Consider the following 17,663-nt stretch of genomic DNA (forward strand, 5'->3'; position numbering starts at 1 on the left):
GGGGGCCGGCGATGTGCCCTGGTCGGATGTGGAACGGCGAGAGCCGATCCGTCGATCGACTCGGGGTGCGGACCAGCGCGAATTGAGGCGGCGGCCAAAGCCCGGGCAGTCGATATACCCGCGGAATGCCGTCGCCCCGATAGCGGCGTACAGTGGGCGCCTCCGGCGTGCTTCGACAATTGCGCACTCCTGGTGCTGGCCAGCGGGGTCCCTATTCAACCCATCTTGAAAGACGAACCAGGGAGTCTGAGATGTGTGAGAGTCAACGGGCGAGCAAATCCGTAAGGCGTAAGGAAGCTGACCGGCGTGATTTCCCCCGAGGGGTGCAACGCCGACCGACCTTGATCTTCTGAGAAGGGTTCGAGTGAGCATACTTGTCGGGACCCGAAAGATGGTGAACTATGCCTGAGCGCGGCGAAGCCAGAGGAAACTCTGGTGGAAGCCCGCAGCAATACTGACGTGCAAATCGTTCGTCTGACTTGGGTATAGGGGATAAAGACTAATCAAACCATCTAGTAGCTGATTCCCTCTAAAGTTTCCCTCAGGATAGCTGGAGCTCGAGCGCGAGTTCTATCGGGTAAAGCCAATGATTAGAGGCATCGGGGGGGGGGGGGGAGGGGCAATGCCCTCGACCTATTCTCAAACGTTAAATAAGTAGGATGGCACGGTTGCTCTGTTGAGCCGTGCCAGGGAATCGAGAGCTCCAAGTGGGCCATTTTTTATCAGTAGAACTGGCGATGCAGGATGAACCGAAAGCCGAGTTACGGTACCCAACTGCGCGCTAACCTATATCCCACAAAGGGTGTTGGTCAATTAAGATAGCAGGACGGTGGTCATGGAAGTCAAAATCCGCTAAGGAGTGTGTAACAACTCACCTGCCGAATCAACTAGTCCCAAAAATGGATGGCGTTCATGCGCGCGACCTATACTCGACCGTCGGGGCAAGGCCCAGGCCCCGATGAGTAGGAGGGCGCGGCGATCGTGGCGGTCGCTAGGTTGGAAGGCCGAAGATAGGAAAGGTTCCATATGAACGACACTTGCACATGAGTTAGTCAATCCTAAGGGTCGGGGGAAGCCCGACAGACAGTGCGTTCAGCGCGTGCTCCAAGAGGGAATCGGGTTAAATTTCCTGAACTGGGACGCGGCAGTTGACGGCAACGTTAGGGAGTCCAGAGACATCGGCAGGGGCCGGCCCAGGCGCACGCGCTCGTCGGCAGTGTAGAGGCTCGAGGCGCTCACGCACTTTGGCAGTGGTTGGCAAGGCCTGCGCACACGCCCATCTACTGCCGTTTGCCTGCTCGCGGGCGGGAGACTGCAGGGGTCTGCCCAGGCCTGCCCGCACGTCGGTAGTGGCCGGGCAGGTGCGCGCGCAGGCCAACAAGGGCTGCCTGCACGGGCGCCCGTCTGCTGCCGTCTGCCTGCGCACGCATGTCGGCACTATCCCCACAGGCGCGCTCGTAAGTCGACAGCAGAGGCTTTAGGCGCGCGCACACGTCGGCAACAGAGCCTCCAGGCGCCCCCGCGCAGGTCGGCAGGGGCTTCCTGCATAGGCGCCCGCCTACTGACGTCTGTCTGAGTGCACGCGTCGTCAGTGTGTGCACAGGCGCGCGCGCACATTGATAACAGAGGCTCCAGGCGCACGCGCGCATGTCGGTAGTGGTCGGCCAGGTCGCGTGTGCTGCCGTCCTCCTACACGCGCGCACGTCAGCAGGGGCTGCCTACACCATCTGCTTTCGTCTGCCTGCACCCGCGCACATCAGCAGGCGCTGTCTGCACTGTCTGCTGCCATCGGCCTGTGGGCGCTGGCGCGTCTGCTGCCGTCCGGCACTGCTCTCGTGGTCGTCGCCTTCGATCACTTCCGACGATGACATTAGAATGTAAAGACATCTTGCCCACGACTTATTTGTCAGGTCTCGAGACATCCCGAAGCTTGTTTGTCCGATGTTGATGATTGTGGGAAGACAATTGAAAGTGCATTCCGGAAAAACATCGATGTTGCTCCATCTGATAACTTGCACGGAAGTGCTCGTGAAGACGCACTGCTTATGTATACATAATGATTTTATTGGAAAACAAGGAATTTGAAAGTGCACCCTCCAATTTTTTCCGAATCTTTTTCAAACTTTTTGGACGCATAATATGACCGATCGATAATAAAGTAAATATTTCGCGATAAGAATATGTGAATAAAAAATAAAAATATTATTCCACATATTTCTCTCACTTGTCGAATGTGTCTTCATATTTTTTTCAATTTTTTTCTTTTATTTATTATTTTTTTAATAATTAAATAAATATTTTCATAACTTAAAAATAAATTATTTGAAGAAAAATGAATTAATCATGTGATTTTAGGGTGACATGCAAATTTTCATGCAAAAATACGGTAAAATGATTCAAAAATGGCAAAAAAGTGCCTTCCTCATCTTTTTCAATGTCTAGTCGTGTCACAAAGCTTTTTTTTTAAGCCTATTATAGGGGGAGGAGGGTGTTTGAGGGGGGTCTCGGCGCTGGGGACGGGCAGGGGCAAGGCGGCCACCCCGCAGCCCCTAAGCCTTGGCCGCCCTCATGGCTTGGGTGTGGCTTGTGTTGGCCCTATTTTGGCGGCAAGAGTCCAGCGAGCTTTTCCGGCGGGGCGCTCGAGCGGGAATCTATGGTGTTGCGTGCGGCCGATGCCCATTTGTATCGTGTGCGCCGAACGCCATCACGTCAGCAACGGCAAATCGTTGGGGGTGAGCTTCGATTGCGATTTGCTAAAACATGGCCAACACGAGCTCCGTCCAAGCAAGGTTGGTCGGCCTCCCCTCGCATAAGCGGACCGATGTGGGTGTTTTCGGGATCCGACGGTCGGGGGTGCTTGTCGCCGCTTGTGGCTTGCAACGCTGAAATTAGTAGCTTGTGGTGGGCAAACGTCGACAATCCCAGCTTGCAAGGCTCCCGCTCGGGAGCTGGGGTATGCTTTTGAGTGCGCTTGCTAGTAGCCCGCCGCCTGCGGAAGTGGAGGCGTTGAGGGGCAGGCGACGACGGTCCGCACAAGCAAGCCGCTCAGGTCCCTAGGTTTGTGCTCCTCGGTTCCCAACTCGTGTTTCATCCCGAATCTTTGTGCCTACCGGGGCGTGTTTGGGCGTGCTTGCTGCAGTTCGCCTGCCGCGACGCTTGAAAGCGTCGTGGGACGGCGGGCGTTGGTTTGTGTACTCGGGCATTGCGTACGTAATGGGCGCGTGAGTGGTGATTGGCGTGTCTTGGCATGTTGGATCCCTGCTCGGGTTACGACAACTGTTAGGAAATAGATCGGGTCAAGATGCACAACAGCTGGAATATGAAGGCGATAAAAGACACGAATTTGTTAACCCAGTTCAGATATAAATCCTACGTCTGGGGGCGATACCAAGCTAGGAGAAAACACTCAAAAAGGAGGAAAATTTAGGAGTACAACACACACCAGTATGTAAGTCTTCACCACATGTGAAAGACAACACTCACTCTCGTCTAACTCTTTCTTTTCTCTCTACTCTGCTTTTCAAAACAATGCCAATAAGAGTAGTATTTATAGCCATGACTTATCCTTTTCCAACTCAACTTGGGATTTCTAAGTTGAATCGGGTTATCCTTCTCCAACTCAACTTGGGATTTCTAAGTTGAATTGGGTTATCCTTCTCCTTCTCCAAATCAATCTTCACAACTTAACAATCTCCCACTTGAAGATTGATTAGCTTTTCTCCACTTCTTTCTTGGTACCGCCGGGTTTGTCCACTCTAGTCATCAAGGCTAGTCGAAGCCGTACACAGCTTCAACTTCTCCATAGCAACCGCCTTGGTCAGCATGTCCGCAGGGTTCTTTTCTCCTTGGATCTTCTCCAACTGCAGTGCCTTCTTCTCCAGAAGTTGTCGGATGAAATGGTATTCAATCTCGATGTGCTTTGTCCGCGAATGGAACGCGGGATTCTTTGCTAGATGGATCGCACTCTGGCTATCGCTATGAAGAATCACATCTGCCTGAGGTTTCCCTAATTCACCAAGAAGTGTTGCAGCCAAATGAGCTCCTTAGCCGCCTCAGTAACTGCCACGTACTCAGCTTCCGTTGTGGACAGTGTGACAACCTTCTGCAGCTTTGAGACCCAGGATACGGCTGTACCGTCATATGTGAACACGTACCCTGTAGTGCTCCTCCTTCTGTCATAGTCACTCCCTGCAAAATCAGCGTCAACAAACCCAAACAAGGTAAGCTTGCCCTTACCAAACACCAATGCTCGGTCCTTAGTACCCCTTAGGTACCTAAAAATCCATTTCACAGCTTCCCAGTGCATCACTCCTGGATTGCTCATAAAACGGCTAACTACTCCCACTGCATGTGCTATATCCGGTCGAGTACAGATCATAGCATACATCAGGCTCCCAATTACTGAGGCATACGGTGTGACTCTCATCTTTGCACGTTCGGAGTCAGTCTGGGCGAATCACTGTTGGATAGTTTGAACTGATTTCCCAATGGCGTTCCAATCGGTTTTGCATTTTCCATCTTGAATCTGCTCCATATGCGCTGATTCCTCTTCCTTTTCTTCAACGAGTTCAATTTCAAAATCATAGTAATTCTCAGGCGGTGAGGGAAGTTCGTTAGCAGCTTGGTTAAGGGTATAGGTCTGTTGCTGATTTCTAGAGATTCTCTGATCGTCATCACCTTGTTGTTGATCAGGTTGATTCATTTTGAGCACTTGCTCCTCATTCTTCTTAATAAGCATAGCAAATGGGTTGGGGAAAAGGGAATAAGAGCAACACATTGGAGGGGAGCCTCCTTTGCTACCCCCTCACAATGCCCAACAATATCATCATCTCTCAATTCCTCAACAATAGAATTTAACTCATGCACATTATACATACTTGATGCATTTCTATCACAAACCACAGGCATATTATCAATAGTATCATTACCAACAGTTAATATCTCATCATTATGAACATGTAAATTAATATCGTTGATAGCAAAAGATTGGGGTTCAGCATTCGGTACCTGGGTATACGAACATTCACCTCTCTCAGTCCGTCTGCTACTCTTTTCTGCCTTTCCATCAAGTGCTTTGGTAGGTGTGTTGGTAGCTTCTTTCCCTTTTTTTTCCTTGCCTTTCTTCGTTGCAGCAGTAGGCTCCTTCCTCTCCTCATTTCAACGACGAGGTGCTGGTTTCGGGTTGTTCCCTTTGGAGTAGCATTCCAAGTCCTGGTGGCCAACATGTTTACATAAAGTGCAGCATTCCGGCACTTGTTCATACTCGACTTTCTGTACAATCGAAATACCATTGATTTGGATATCAAATTTCTGAATGAGCGGTGTAAGCAGATCGATTTCAATGCAGACTCTTGCTTTTGAAAGCTTGGACTGGTTGAAAGTGAAGTCATCAATTTGCAGTGGTGTTCCAATCATACTAGCAACTGCATAAAGAGCATCTTTATGGAATAAGTGAGCTGGGAGTTCGGGGAAGCTAACCCAGATTGGAACAACAGAGGATTCTTGAGCAGGAGTAAATGTCGGGGTCCATTTGAATACCCGCATCGGATATCCTTGTATGTACCAAATTCGTCTTAACCAGAGACGTGAGAAATCTGTTTCATTTGACATGGATATGAGAACATGCTTAGCATTGATCATACTAACCGTAAAAGCACCATGGATTCCAAGCCCAGCCACCAGTCGGTGAAGGTTGCGATATTGCGGTGCTCCATATGAGAATTTACCAACAAGAGCAAAACGATAGGCCGCTACAAATGAAAGTGTCTCAGTATCAGAGAAAATGAGAGTCTGTCGCCCCTCAAGTGTGGCTTGCTTCCCAACGTTCGCTGGAGTCGAGTTGGCAAGAAAATACTTGTGCAGGTCCGCCGCAGTAGAGACACGGGTGCGGTGTAGAGAGGGGTTTGCGAGTGCTTCAGCAAATGATTTGGTAGATGGTGGAGGTGTTTGTGCTTCAGCAACTGAGGGTTGCTTCTTGTCAGACGAGCGAGTTGACTCAGCTGAGTTGACTCAGCCCAATGAAGCTTTGAGTGTAGGAAAGTCAATCGTGTTAGGGGCCATCACTGTCTTCCCTTAGCCCACTATTGATAACAGCATCAACAATGACTTGAATGGGGCTCAAGTCAGTAAACAAATGAATTATCTCCATGGCATGCTTAACAATTCGAACTGCCATGAGCTTCTTCCCATTGTTCCTCCCATGCATCATCAGGGAGTTGGTCAACCTCTCAACAATTGGGCATTGAGCCTTCCTGAATCGCTTTGCTTGGTACCTCCCAGCTGTGTGAGGCATCTATGTTGGATGCTTGGCTCCCGTAGCAGTGATGTAGTCTTCCACTGAGATATCACTAATCTGAACTTCATCGTAGGACCAGCGGTTGAAAAGCAACACAGCGTTGTGAACCTTTTCTCCCTCGTTTACGGCAGGTACTATCGCCATATCTTCTGGTTCACTGGTAAGCTACGACGGCATCGGCCTCTTGCGTGAAGCTGCTGAATGAATGGAGAATGTGACTGTCGGTTTAGGGTTTACGGTTTAGGGTTTTTTGTTTTTTTAGTCAAAACACCCCAAGGTGGGGGATGCTTATCGGGGTCCCCATCCCATCTTCATTAAAAAATAAATAACAGATGTCTTACAAAACATTTAAGAAACCAGAGGAGTACTACTCCTTAACATTGTGAAACAGAATATATTTAAAAGTTTCTAAGTGGTTGTAGTGGTTGTAGTGATCCAGTGCGTGCAACGATGTCTGTATTTTCGTGGCGGGGTTGGAGAAGCAAAGAACTGTTCTCCTTCCTCGATCTCAGACGGATTAAGGTTCAACGAGCAAACTGGATCCTGGATCTTCACTGGCCGTGGGCTACCTGGGTTAACCCGTTTCTTCCTCCTTTGGATTTCCACCCCCCCAATAAGAGTATACACAGCACCAATAACCAAATTATCGGAAGGCAAATTAGTCTCCACAATGTTTTCCACAAAACTAACAACAAGATTATCTGCAGGCAAATCACCCATTTTTCCAGCCTCACAGGGAATATTAACTTCATCAGCAAGAACAGAAAGTTCATTGACGCTAGTCATAGTTTCAGTTTGGTGCTCAGTATGGTACCTGGTGTCCTTAGCAGGCTGAAGTTGTTCTGGTTGGTCCCTCGTCTTTGAACTCTCACCAACTTCCTGAACAACTGCTTTGCCCCGCTCCACTTCCACAGCAGCCCTCTTCCTCTGCTTCCGAGGAGGTGGCTTGGGAGCATCGCCTTTTAAATAACAGTCTGAATCCCGGTGTCCAACATGTTTGCATAAGGAGCAGAAGTTTGGGATATCCTCGTACGCAATACGCTGAACAATAGTTGCCCCACAAATCTGGATTTGAAAATCCTCAAGGCGTGGTTTGAGAAGATCCAATTCAATGGATGCCCTTGCCTTGGAGAGCTTGGACTGATTGAGTGTGGCATCGTCAATCTGCAGAGGAGTTCCAATCATGCTCGCCACCGTGAATAGAACTTCCTTGCGGAACAGATGTGCTGGCAGCTCCGGGAAACTAACCCAAACCGGTACAATTGATGACTCTTGAGACGGAGTGAAAGTAGGAGTCCACTTGAAGATGCGCATCAGGTACCCCTGGATATACCAAATGCGCCGCAACCACAGACGAGTATAATCTACTTCACAAGATAAGGAAACTAAGACATGTCTGTTGTTCAGCATACTAACCGTGAATTTATTTTTTTATGCCAGTTCCCGTGATCAGTTTGTGCAGCATGCTGTACGAGTGTGCTCCATGCGAAAATTTTCCGACGAGCGCGAATCTGATTGGAGCTGCAAGGATTTCGGTCTCGGCTTCTGTAAACTGCAATGTTGGACCATTGTCTCCTGTTAAAACTGTTCCGAAAGAGGCCGGTGGCGAGTCCGTAGGGAAATATTTGTGATGTGCCGATTTTGCAGTTTTCGAGGCCTTTGGAGGCGCCACAACTTCAGCAAATGATTTCTTCGGAAGGATCGGCGTCGGGATCGAGGAAGCAGGCTGTTGGATTTGTTGGGTTGATTGGGTTGACCGAGTCAACTCGGTCAACAGCTGGTGGAGGAGCTTCTGGCCGTTCTCCGGTGGCTGTTTCTGACCGGACGGTTGGCTGCGCCTTGACAGGCGAGGCCAATGGTGGTGGTCCGCCATTGAAACGACGTCGGACGGCGGAGATACGGCGGCCCGATCGTTGGCGACGGCGCACGGACGGGAATTGTAAGATCTCTTCACTCTGGCCATGAAATTGGGCGAGCCTAGTTTCAAACAACTCGCACTGAGAAGAGGATTCGAACGCTGGTGGTCCTCGACCGTGGGTCGCCCTGACGACGGCGAATCGACGGCGGAGGCTAGCGGCGGTCGAGGTCGAAGCCCATCTTCATGCGTGGAGGAATCGTGAAATTGATGGAGAGGAATTGTAGAGCTCGTCAAGGCGAGCAAAATGGTGTATGGTACGGCCGGCAACTTGCCGGAAAACGGCCGAAATTTTAGAGAGAAGTCGCCGGCGAATCAAGGGCGAAAATGGCGCGATTCAGGCAGCTTTGGAAGGCGCATCCGGCGGCGTCCGGAGTTCGATCACTGCACAACCAGCACCATTGTGACAGGTTTTACGAGACGCATCCAATGGTGGTGCGCGTGTGGCTTCACTCGTCGGTGGAAATTTCCAGCGACCGGCCGACGGCGGCGCGGCGGTGACGCCGCGGTGGAGGAGGAGGTGGGCTGTCTGTTGGAGGTGGTGGTGAGGCTGAACAAGTGGTGGTTTGGTCGTGGTTGGTAGTTAGGGTTAAGGGTTTAGGGTTTTTTTTTTTTTATAGATAAACACCTGAAGGTGGGGGAAACTTTTCGGGGTCTCCATCCCTTCTTCATTGAAAATAAATTGGACCGCATGGGGTACTCCTCTGTTTCATCACTCGAAATTTCAACGATGTATTTTTGACCAAGTATTCCGGTAACCTCTCTACGATGAAATCATTTCTAGGCAGTTTGTCCGGGGATGCCAGCTCCAGTAACAGCTGCTCAATCGAGTCTGCAGGGTTGCAATTGGTCAAGCAAGGTGGTTCACAGATCTTTAATGGTGTCGCATCACTAACCAAAGTCTCCACCTTATCTGAATTCTGTTGTAAAAGCATGGTCGCATTTCCCACTTATATCCAATTTCCTTCAGCCATTTTATTTTCCGAATTCTCCTCACCCATTTTTCCATCATCGCAGGTAGTGTTAGCGATAAAACAGACACAATGTTATCATGCACAACCACGTGGTTCTCACCCACAACAAGATTATCGGCAGGCTCGTGTGCTGACCAGTTAGCATTATCAACATGCATTTCATTTTCCATATTCGAGTCATAGTTAACATCCGATGTCTCGATATCAGCAATATCAGTACCACGTTTATCACTATCAACATCATCATTAGAGGGATTAGTAGGGTACCTGCTTGATTCACCTCTCTCAAATGCCTTGGCTGTCTCAATCGCAACCTGTTCCTTTGCTACTGCTTTGTCCCGCCCGACCTCTTCAGCAACTTTCTTTCCTTTCATTTTCTCAGTGACAGCCCGATTGCTCGGCTTCTGGGGGTGGTTTGGGAGCATCCCCTTCCGTATAGCAGTCTGAGTCTCGATGCCCAACATGTTTGCACAACGAGTAATAGTGTGGGATATCCTCGTACTCAATACGCTGCACAATAGTAGCCCCACAAATCTGGATTTGAAAGTCTTCAAGGCGCGGTTTGAGAAGATCCAATTCAATGCATGCCCTTGCCTTGGAGAGCTTGGACTGATTGAGTGTCGCATCATCAATTTGCAGAGGAGTTCCAATCATGCTCGCCACCATGAATAGAACTTCCTTGCGGAACAGATGTGCTGGTAGCTCCGAAAAACTAACCCACACCGGTACAATTGATGACTCCTTAGACGGTGTGAAAGTAGGAGTCCACTTGAAGACGCGCATTGGGTACCCCTGGATATACCAAATACGCCGCAGCCACAAGCGAGTATAATCTGCTTCACAAGATAAGGAAATTAAGACATGCCTGTTATTTAGCATACTAACCGTGAATTTATTTTTTATGCCAGTTCCCGCGATCAGTTTGTGCAGCATGCTGTACGAGGGTGCTCCATGCGAAAATTTTCCTACTAGTGCAAATCTAAATGGAGCTGCGAGGACTTCGGTCTCGGCATCTGTAAACAGCAATGTTGGACCTTTGTCGCCAGCCAAAATTGTACCGACAGCGGTCGGTGGCGAGTCCGCAAAAAAGTATTTATGAGGTGTCGTATTTGCGGTTTTCGAAGCCCGAGACGGTGCAACCACTTCAGCGAATGATTTTTTCGAGAGGTTCGGCGTCGGAATTGATGAAGGCGGCTGCTGAAGCTGTTCGGTTGACTGAGTTGACCGAGTTGACCCGATCAAATGAGGGGTTGACCGAGTCAACTCAGTCAACAGCTCAGGTTAACTGTCGCCGTTGGCCGGAAGAGGCGTTTCAGGCGTGGCTCCGATGGCTAAAACAGAGCGGATAGGTGGATGCGCCATGACGAGGCGAGGCGAACGGTGGTGGTCCGCCGGCGAACGGAGGTGTGACGGCGGCGCTACGGCGGTCCGAAGGCCGGCCATGGCGGAAACGGGAGAATTGCAAGATCTTCTCGTACCGGTGATGAAATTTGACGAGATAGGTCTCAAAAGATTCGCATTGAGGAGAGGAAGTGGAAGGTGGCAGTCCGCGACCGTGGGTCAGCTCACCGGCGGCGAATTGACGGAAAAACGAGGCGGCAGTCTTGGACTTAGCGCATCGTCTACAATGGATGAAACCTGAAATTGCTTGAGGGAAAAGCTTCTAGTCATCAAGGCGAGTCTATCGGTGTATGGCACGACCGGAAACTCTCCAGGAAACGGCCGAATGTTTAGAGATAAGGAGACGGCGAATCTGGGGCGATTTGGGCACGATTCAGGCAACTTTGGAGGGCGCGTACGGCGGCATCTGGTGGCCGTTCAGTGCGATACCACCATGGTTGTGACGGTCTTCCAACGGCGCATCTGGTGGTGGTGCGCGTGTGGCTCTACGCGTCGGTGAATATTTCCGGCGATCGGCCGGCGGCGGCGACGCCGCGGTGGAGGAAGAGGTGGGCTGTCTGTTGGTGGTGGTGGTGAGGCTGAAAGGTTGGTGGTTTGGTGGTGGTTGGGGGTGGAAGGTTTAGTGTGTTAAATCTCACATACTTGTAGTGAGAAGTTGAGAGAATTGGTTTAGGGTTTAGGGTTTGGTTTTGGTTTAGGGTTAAGGTTTAGGGTTTAGGGTTTAGGGTTTAGGGTTTTGGGTTTTGGATTTTGGGTTTAGGGTTTAGTGTTTTTTTTTTTTTAGTTAAAACACCCAAAGGTGGAGGATGCTTATCGGGGTCCCCATCCCATCTTCATTAAAAAGGAAATAACAGATGTCTTACAAAACACTTAAGAAACCAGAGGAGTACTACTCCTTAACATTGTGAAACAGAATATAGTTAAAAGTTTCTAAGTGGTTGTAGTGGTTGTAGTGATCCAGTGCGTGCAACGATGTCTGTATTTTCGTGGCGGGGTTGGAGAAGCAAAGAACTGTTCTCCTTCCTCGATCTCAGCCGGATTAAGGTTCAGCGAGCAAACTGGATCCTGGATCTTCACCGGCCGTGGGCTACCCGGGTTAACATCATCGTCTTCCCCTTCTGATTCATCAGTTTCATCCCATTCCTCTAGTGGTGGAGTAGTCATTCCAAAAAGTTTCAGATTTCTGAACACTTCAGAGGCCTGTGAAAGGTTAACCCGTTTCTTCCTCCTTTGGATTTCCACCCCCCAATCGGAGGATACACAGCACCAATAACCAGATTATCGGAAGGCAAATTAGTCTCCATAATGTTTTCCACAAAACTAACAACAAGATTATCTGCAGGCAAATCACCCATTTTTCCAGCCTCACAGGGAATATTAACTTCATCAGCAGGAACAGAAAGTTCATTGACGCTAGTCAAAGTTTTAGTTTGGTGCTCAGTGTGGTACCTGGTGTCCTTAGCAAGCTGAAGCTGTTCTGACTGGTCCCTCGTCTTTGAACTCTCACCAACTTCCTGAACAACTGCTTTGCCCCGCTCCACTTCCACAGCAACCCTCTTCCTCTGCTTCCGGGGAGGTGGCTTGGGAGCATCGCCTTCTGAATAGCAGTCTGAATCCCGATGTCCAACATGTTTGCATAAGGAGTAGAAGTTTGGGATATCCTCGTACTCAATACGCTGAACAATAGTTGCCCCACAAATCTGGATTTGAAAATCCTCAAGGCGCGGTTCGAGAAGATCCAATTCAATGCATGCCCTTGCCTTGGAGAGCTTGGACTGATTGAGTGTGGCATCGTCAATCTGCAGAGGAGTTCCAATCATGCTCGCCACCGTGAATAGAACTTCCTTGTGGAACAGATGTGCTGGCAGCTCGGGAAACTAACCCAAACAGGTACAATTGATGACTCCTGAGACGGAGTGAAAGTAGGAGTCCACTTGAAGATGCGCATCAGGTACCCCTGGATATACCAAATGCGCCGCAACCACAGACGAGTATAATCTGCTTCACAAGATAAGGAAATTAAGACATGTCTGTTGTTCAGCATACTAACCGTGAATTTGTTTTTTATGTCAGTTCCCGCGATCAGTTTGTGCAGCATGCTGTACGAGGGTGCTCCATGCGAAAATTTTCCGACGAGCGCGAATCTGAATTGAGTTGCAAGGATTTCAATCTCGGCATCTGTAAACTGCAATGTTGGACCATTGTCTCCTGTCAAAACTATTCCGAAAGCGGCCGGTGGCGAGTCCGTAGGGAAATATTTGTGATGTGCTGATTTTGCAGTTTTTGAGGCCAGTGGAGGCGCCACAACTTCAGCAAATGATTTCTTCGGAAGGATCAGCGTCGGGATCGAGGAAGCAGACTGCTGGATTTGTTGGGTTGACTGGGTTGACCGAGTCAACTCGGTCAACGGCGGGTCAACAGCCGGTGGAGGAGCTTCTGTCCGTTCTCCGGTGGCTGTTTCTGACCGGACGATTGGCTGCGCCGTGACCAGGCGAGGCCAATGGTGGTGGTCCGCCACTGAAACGACGTCGGACGGCGGAGATACGGCGGCCCGATCGTTAGCGACGACGCACGGACGGGAATTGCAAGATTTCTTCACTCCGGCCATGAAATTGGGCGAGCCTAGTCTCAAACGACTCGCACTGAAAAGAGGATTCGAACGCTAGTGGTCCGCGACCGTGGGTGGCCCTGACGACGGCGAATCGACGGCGGAGGCTAGCGGCGGTCGAGGTCGAAGCCCATCTTCATGCGTGGAGGAATCGTGAAATTGATCGAGGGGAATTGTAGAGCTCATCAAGGCGAGCAAAATGGTGTATGGTACGTCCGGCAACTCGCCGAAAAACGGCTGGTATTTTAAAGAGAAGTCGCCGGCGAATCAAGGGCGAAAATGGCGCGATTCAGGCAGCTTTGGAAGGCGCGTCCGGCGGCGTCCGGAGTCCAATCACTGCACAACCAGCACCATTGTGACGGGTTTCATGAGACGCATCCAATGGTGGTGCGCGTGTGGCTTCACTCACCGTCGGAAATTTTCGGCGACCGGCCGGCGGCGGTGACGCCGCGGTGGAGGAGGATGTTGGCTGTCTGTTGGAGGTGGTGGTGAGGCTGAACAAGTGGTGGTTTGGTGGTGGTTGGTGGTGGAAGAATTAGTGTGTTAAATCTCACACACTTGTAGTGAGATGTTGAGAGAATTTGGCAAAGTGTGGTTGGTTTGGTTTAGGGTTTAGGGTTTTTTTTTTTTATTTGGATAAACACCCGAGGGTGGGGGAGGCTTTTCGTGGTCTCCGTCCCATCTTCATTTAAAAAAAAAAACAAGCAGCATTACAAAGTAAAAGCAGCAAAATATAAAAGGAGGGGTACTACTCCTTTACATTGTGATACAAGAAAAAGTTAAAAGGAGTAATGCGGTTGCAGTGGCATAGCATCAAAATTGCCTGATGCGACGTCTGTTTCTTTCAGGCGGAGTTGGAGAGAGAACAAGGAACTGCTCTCCATCGTCTGTCTCAGCCGGATTAAGGTTCAGCGAGCACACTGGATCCTGAATCTTCACCGGCCGTGGGCTACTCGGGTCGACATCATCGTCTTCCCCTTCTGATTCATCCGTGTCATCCCAAACATTCAGTTGTCGAACAATTACTCCAAAAGTTTTAAGACCTTTGAAGAGTTTAGAGGCCTGTTTGAGGTTAATCCATTGCTTCCTCGTTTGGATTTTCATCCCCCAATAGGACAATACACAGCACCAACAGCAAGATTATCGGCAAGCAGATCAGTCTCCATAATGTTTTCACCGTGTGCAGTATAGTTATCATTATCCACATGCTCATCATTCTCCACAATATTATCATCATGCTCATCATGCTTACCATGTTTACCACTATCAACATTGTCATTAGAGAGGTTAGTAGAGTACCTGCTTTTGGAGCATTCACCCCTCTCGAGTGCCTTAGCTTTCCCAGGCACCACCTGTTCCTCCGTTCCCATTGTCTCCTTTCCATTTGACTTCTTGGCTCGTGGAGGAGGGCGGGGAGCATTGCCCATTGTGTAACACTCCAAGTTGTCGTGACCGACGTGTTTACAAAGGTTGCAATATTTTGGAAGTTGCTCATATTCCACTTTCTGATGAATTGTGGCTCCATTGATTTGTAGGTTAAAACCCTCCACAAGTGGTTTGGTAAGATCAATCTCAATGTAGCATTAGAGAGCTTGGATTGATTCAACGTGCAGTCGTCGATTTGAAGTGGTATTCCTATCATGTTTGCTACCGCAAATAGAGCATCCTTATGAAACAAATGAGTTGGGAGTTCAGGAAAACGTACCCAAACCGAAATAATAGAGGATTCCTGAGCCGGTGTGAATGATGGTGTCCATTTGAAAATGCGCATCGAAAATCCTTGAATGTGTCAAATTCTTCTCAGCCAAAGATAGGAGAAGTCGGATTCGTTGGAGAGACGAATAAGTACATGCTTGGCATTAAGCATACTGACGGTAAATGCGCCTTTGACTCCCAGTCCGGCAATAAGGCGATGCAGGTGTCGGAATTGAGGTTTTTCATGAGAGAATTTACGTAGCACCCCCTTCGCTACAAGGGCTATATCTATCCTAAACGTCATACTTATAATAATCCCTGTGTTTATATATATATATGCACATAATCATCTATCAATATGCATACGTAGTCACAACATCATAACGACATAGTCAACCCACAAAATCACATATATACAAATCAAACACCACAGGTGATCCACCACAGTTGATCGCTACGCCTATGTTCTCTTTATACAAACAAAATAAGATTTGTACTCTAGCTGACAAGAGGAGAAAACAGCATACTGGCCCGACATGCCTGAGTATAGTGCGTAGACCTATTCTTCAACTATCAGACACCTCAAAGTCTACTCCTGAAAGAAAATGTGAACAGAGGGATGTGTCTGCCACTTAGTAGGTAAATAATCAGCCCTATCTATATATGTATATCAAACACAGCCCAAACAAGACAAGTAGGCAACATGCATGAATTACAGTCAATTTAACTCCAATATAATTGTAGTACACCACATAGCTATCTCACAATAAAATAATCAATTAAACCTCTTTTTTCCTAATTTGTTTACCAGAAGGTGATATCGTGTTTTTCCCGTTAACTCAGTCTCACCGTTATATAAATTTAAGTGAATCCCCTTGACAGCTGGCTCATCAATCTCATTTCGCATCATAGCTCTTTTATTTCGCATCATAGCTCTTTTCACATCACATCTTTTTCATATCGCATCAAATCTCTTTTCATTTCATTTCTTTCTCATATCGCATTAAAGCTCTTTTCATTTCATTTCGCCTTATAGGCTTTTCAACACATCAAGGGTTATTCACGCCACAATTATATTCAATTTCCACCACTCCATCATATCCACATATCACCATTTTTGTAAGCAACTAGTAACGTAAAATAATATATCATTATATTCTCATTTTCAGACACCCACAACACATCATACAACAAACATAATATTTCAACGTGTCTTCGCATTCCACGTACACAATATCGTCAATCAAATTAAATCATTCACTATTCATATATTTTCAGATAAACCAACATCAGCATGAACCACAAATTTATATAACAGTAATATCACAAATAAATGGAACATATATAGATAATACTAATTATTTACTTACCTCAACCTCACAACGTTTCTTTCTACTCAATCGCTAATTGTCAGTCCTTTCACCTCACCCCCATATCCTATAATGAGTTATACCACATACCATTAATATATCGAGAATATCGTAATTTCTTTTAAATATAATATTAAATCTTATTCGTACGATTTTCAATAATTCTTTAATATTCCACTTCTATCGAAATATAAATCTTCGTTCTAGTTCTTCTCAATAACTAGACACTATAGGCTTCATAAAAATATTTATAATTTATCAAGTGATTCATAGGAATTTATTTAACGTAACCCCTTATACATTTATAACTATCATTTTTAATAACATCCTTAAATTAAATTATCATTAAAACATCATTCTTCCTCTTTAACAATATATTATATCTTAAGTATAGTTTTCAGAATATTCCTACGAATTTGTTATCAATTTCTCGCTATTATATAATTTAATTAAATAACAATACGTAGAATTGCGTATTTGGTTAACAATTCCGATGGAATTATATAAATTGGCTATAGCAACATTCAAATCTAATAAATTTAATAATCTAATTAACCAACGATATCATTTTTATATTCGATTTGATATATAATCAACATTTAATAAATGAACTAATTAAATAATATAATTACATAATTAATATAAATTAAAATCAATATTTCATACCTGAAATATTGCGGAAATATTGCAGAGCTGGTTATGCAAAAGTATGTGTGTGAATATGAATTCACACACACACATGTATATATTTTTTTAAGTGGGGGGGTTGAGGCGGTGCCACCTCCCCCCCCCCCCCTCTTTTATATATTATGTACATATATTTACATATTATTATTATTATTATTATTATTATTGTTATTATTATTATTATTATATTTAGTTTTAAACTTTTTCTAAAATACCTTTCACGTCCCTCCTAATATAATTTGTCCCCAAATATTATCACGAACTCCAATTTAATCCGTTCAAATTTTATTATATCCCAAATTCAATCTATAATTTATTTATTAATTAAATTTAAATTCCTAATAATTATCAATTAGTCTCCCAATTACGTGAAAAATTCTATAGACGTCACAATTTCCCAACCAGTGCCAATCGGAAAGGAGCTGCAAGGGTTTCGGTCTCCGTATTCGAAAAAACCAGTGTAGGGCCCTTCTCATCAATCAAGACCGCACGCATCGATGGAGGGCGGTGGCGAATTTGCAAAGAAAAATTTCTACGAAGCTGTTTGTGGCACTTTTGAGGGTGCAATGACTTCAGTGAACGTTCTTTTTGGAGTCAACTCGGTCAAACCCATTTGACCGCCACCTACCGCCGGAGTTGGAGATTCCGGCGACTGAACGGAACCATGATCTGAACGGATGGTCGGCTTCGTCATCCCAGCGCGAGTCAAGTGGTGGTG

General features: G+C 47.0%; 1 protein-coding gene and 1 pseudogene across 1 annotated transcript; one reads left to right on the forward strand and one right to left on the reverse strand.

Annotated features, from left to right (window-relative positions):
• Positions 1-237: 237 nt before the first annotated feature.
• LOC148787999 (25S ribosomal RNA) lies at positions 238-985 on the forward strand (annotated as a pseudogene; the record flags this gene model as incomplete).
• Positions 986-9,562: 8,577 nt separating this feature from the next.
• On the reverse strand, positions 9,563-10,063 carry LOC148788000 (uncharacterized). Its single transcript, XM_088880704.1, has one exon. The coding sequence runs from the start codon at positions 10,061-10,063 to the stop codon at positions 9,563-9,565; it is 501 nt and encodes a 166-aa protein (XP_088736830.1).
• Between the last annotated feature and the right edge of the window lie 7,600 nt (positions 10,064-17,663).

The sequence above is a fragment of the Sesamum indicum genome, linkage group LG5 (genome assembly GCF_026168435.1).
Source record: "Sesamum indicum cultivar Baizhima isolate 11 linkage group LG5, ASM2616843v1, whole genome shotgun sequence".
NCBI classification, from domain to species: Eukaryota; Viridiplantae; Streptophyta; class Magnoliopsida; order Lamiales; family Pedaliaceae; genus Sesamum; species Sesamum indicum.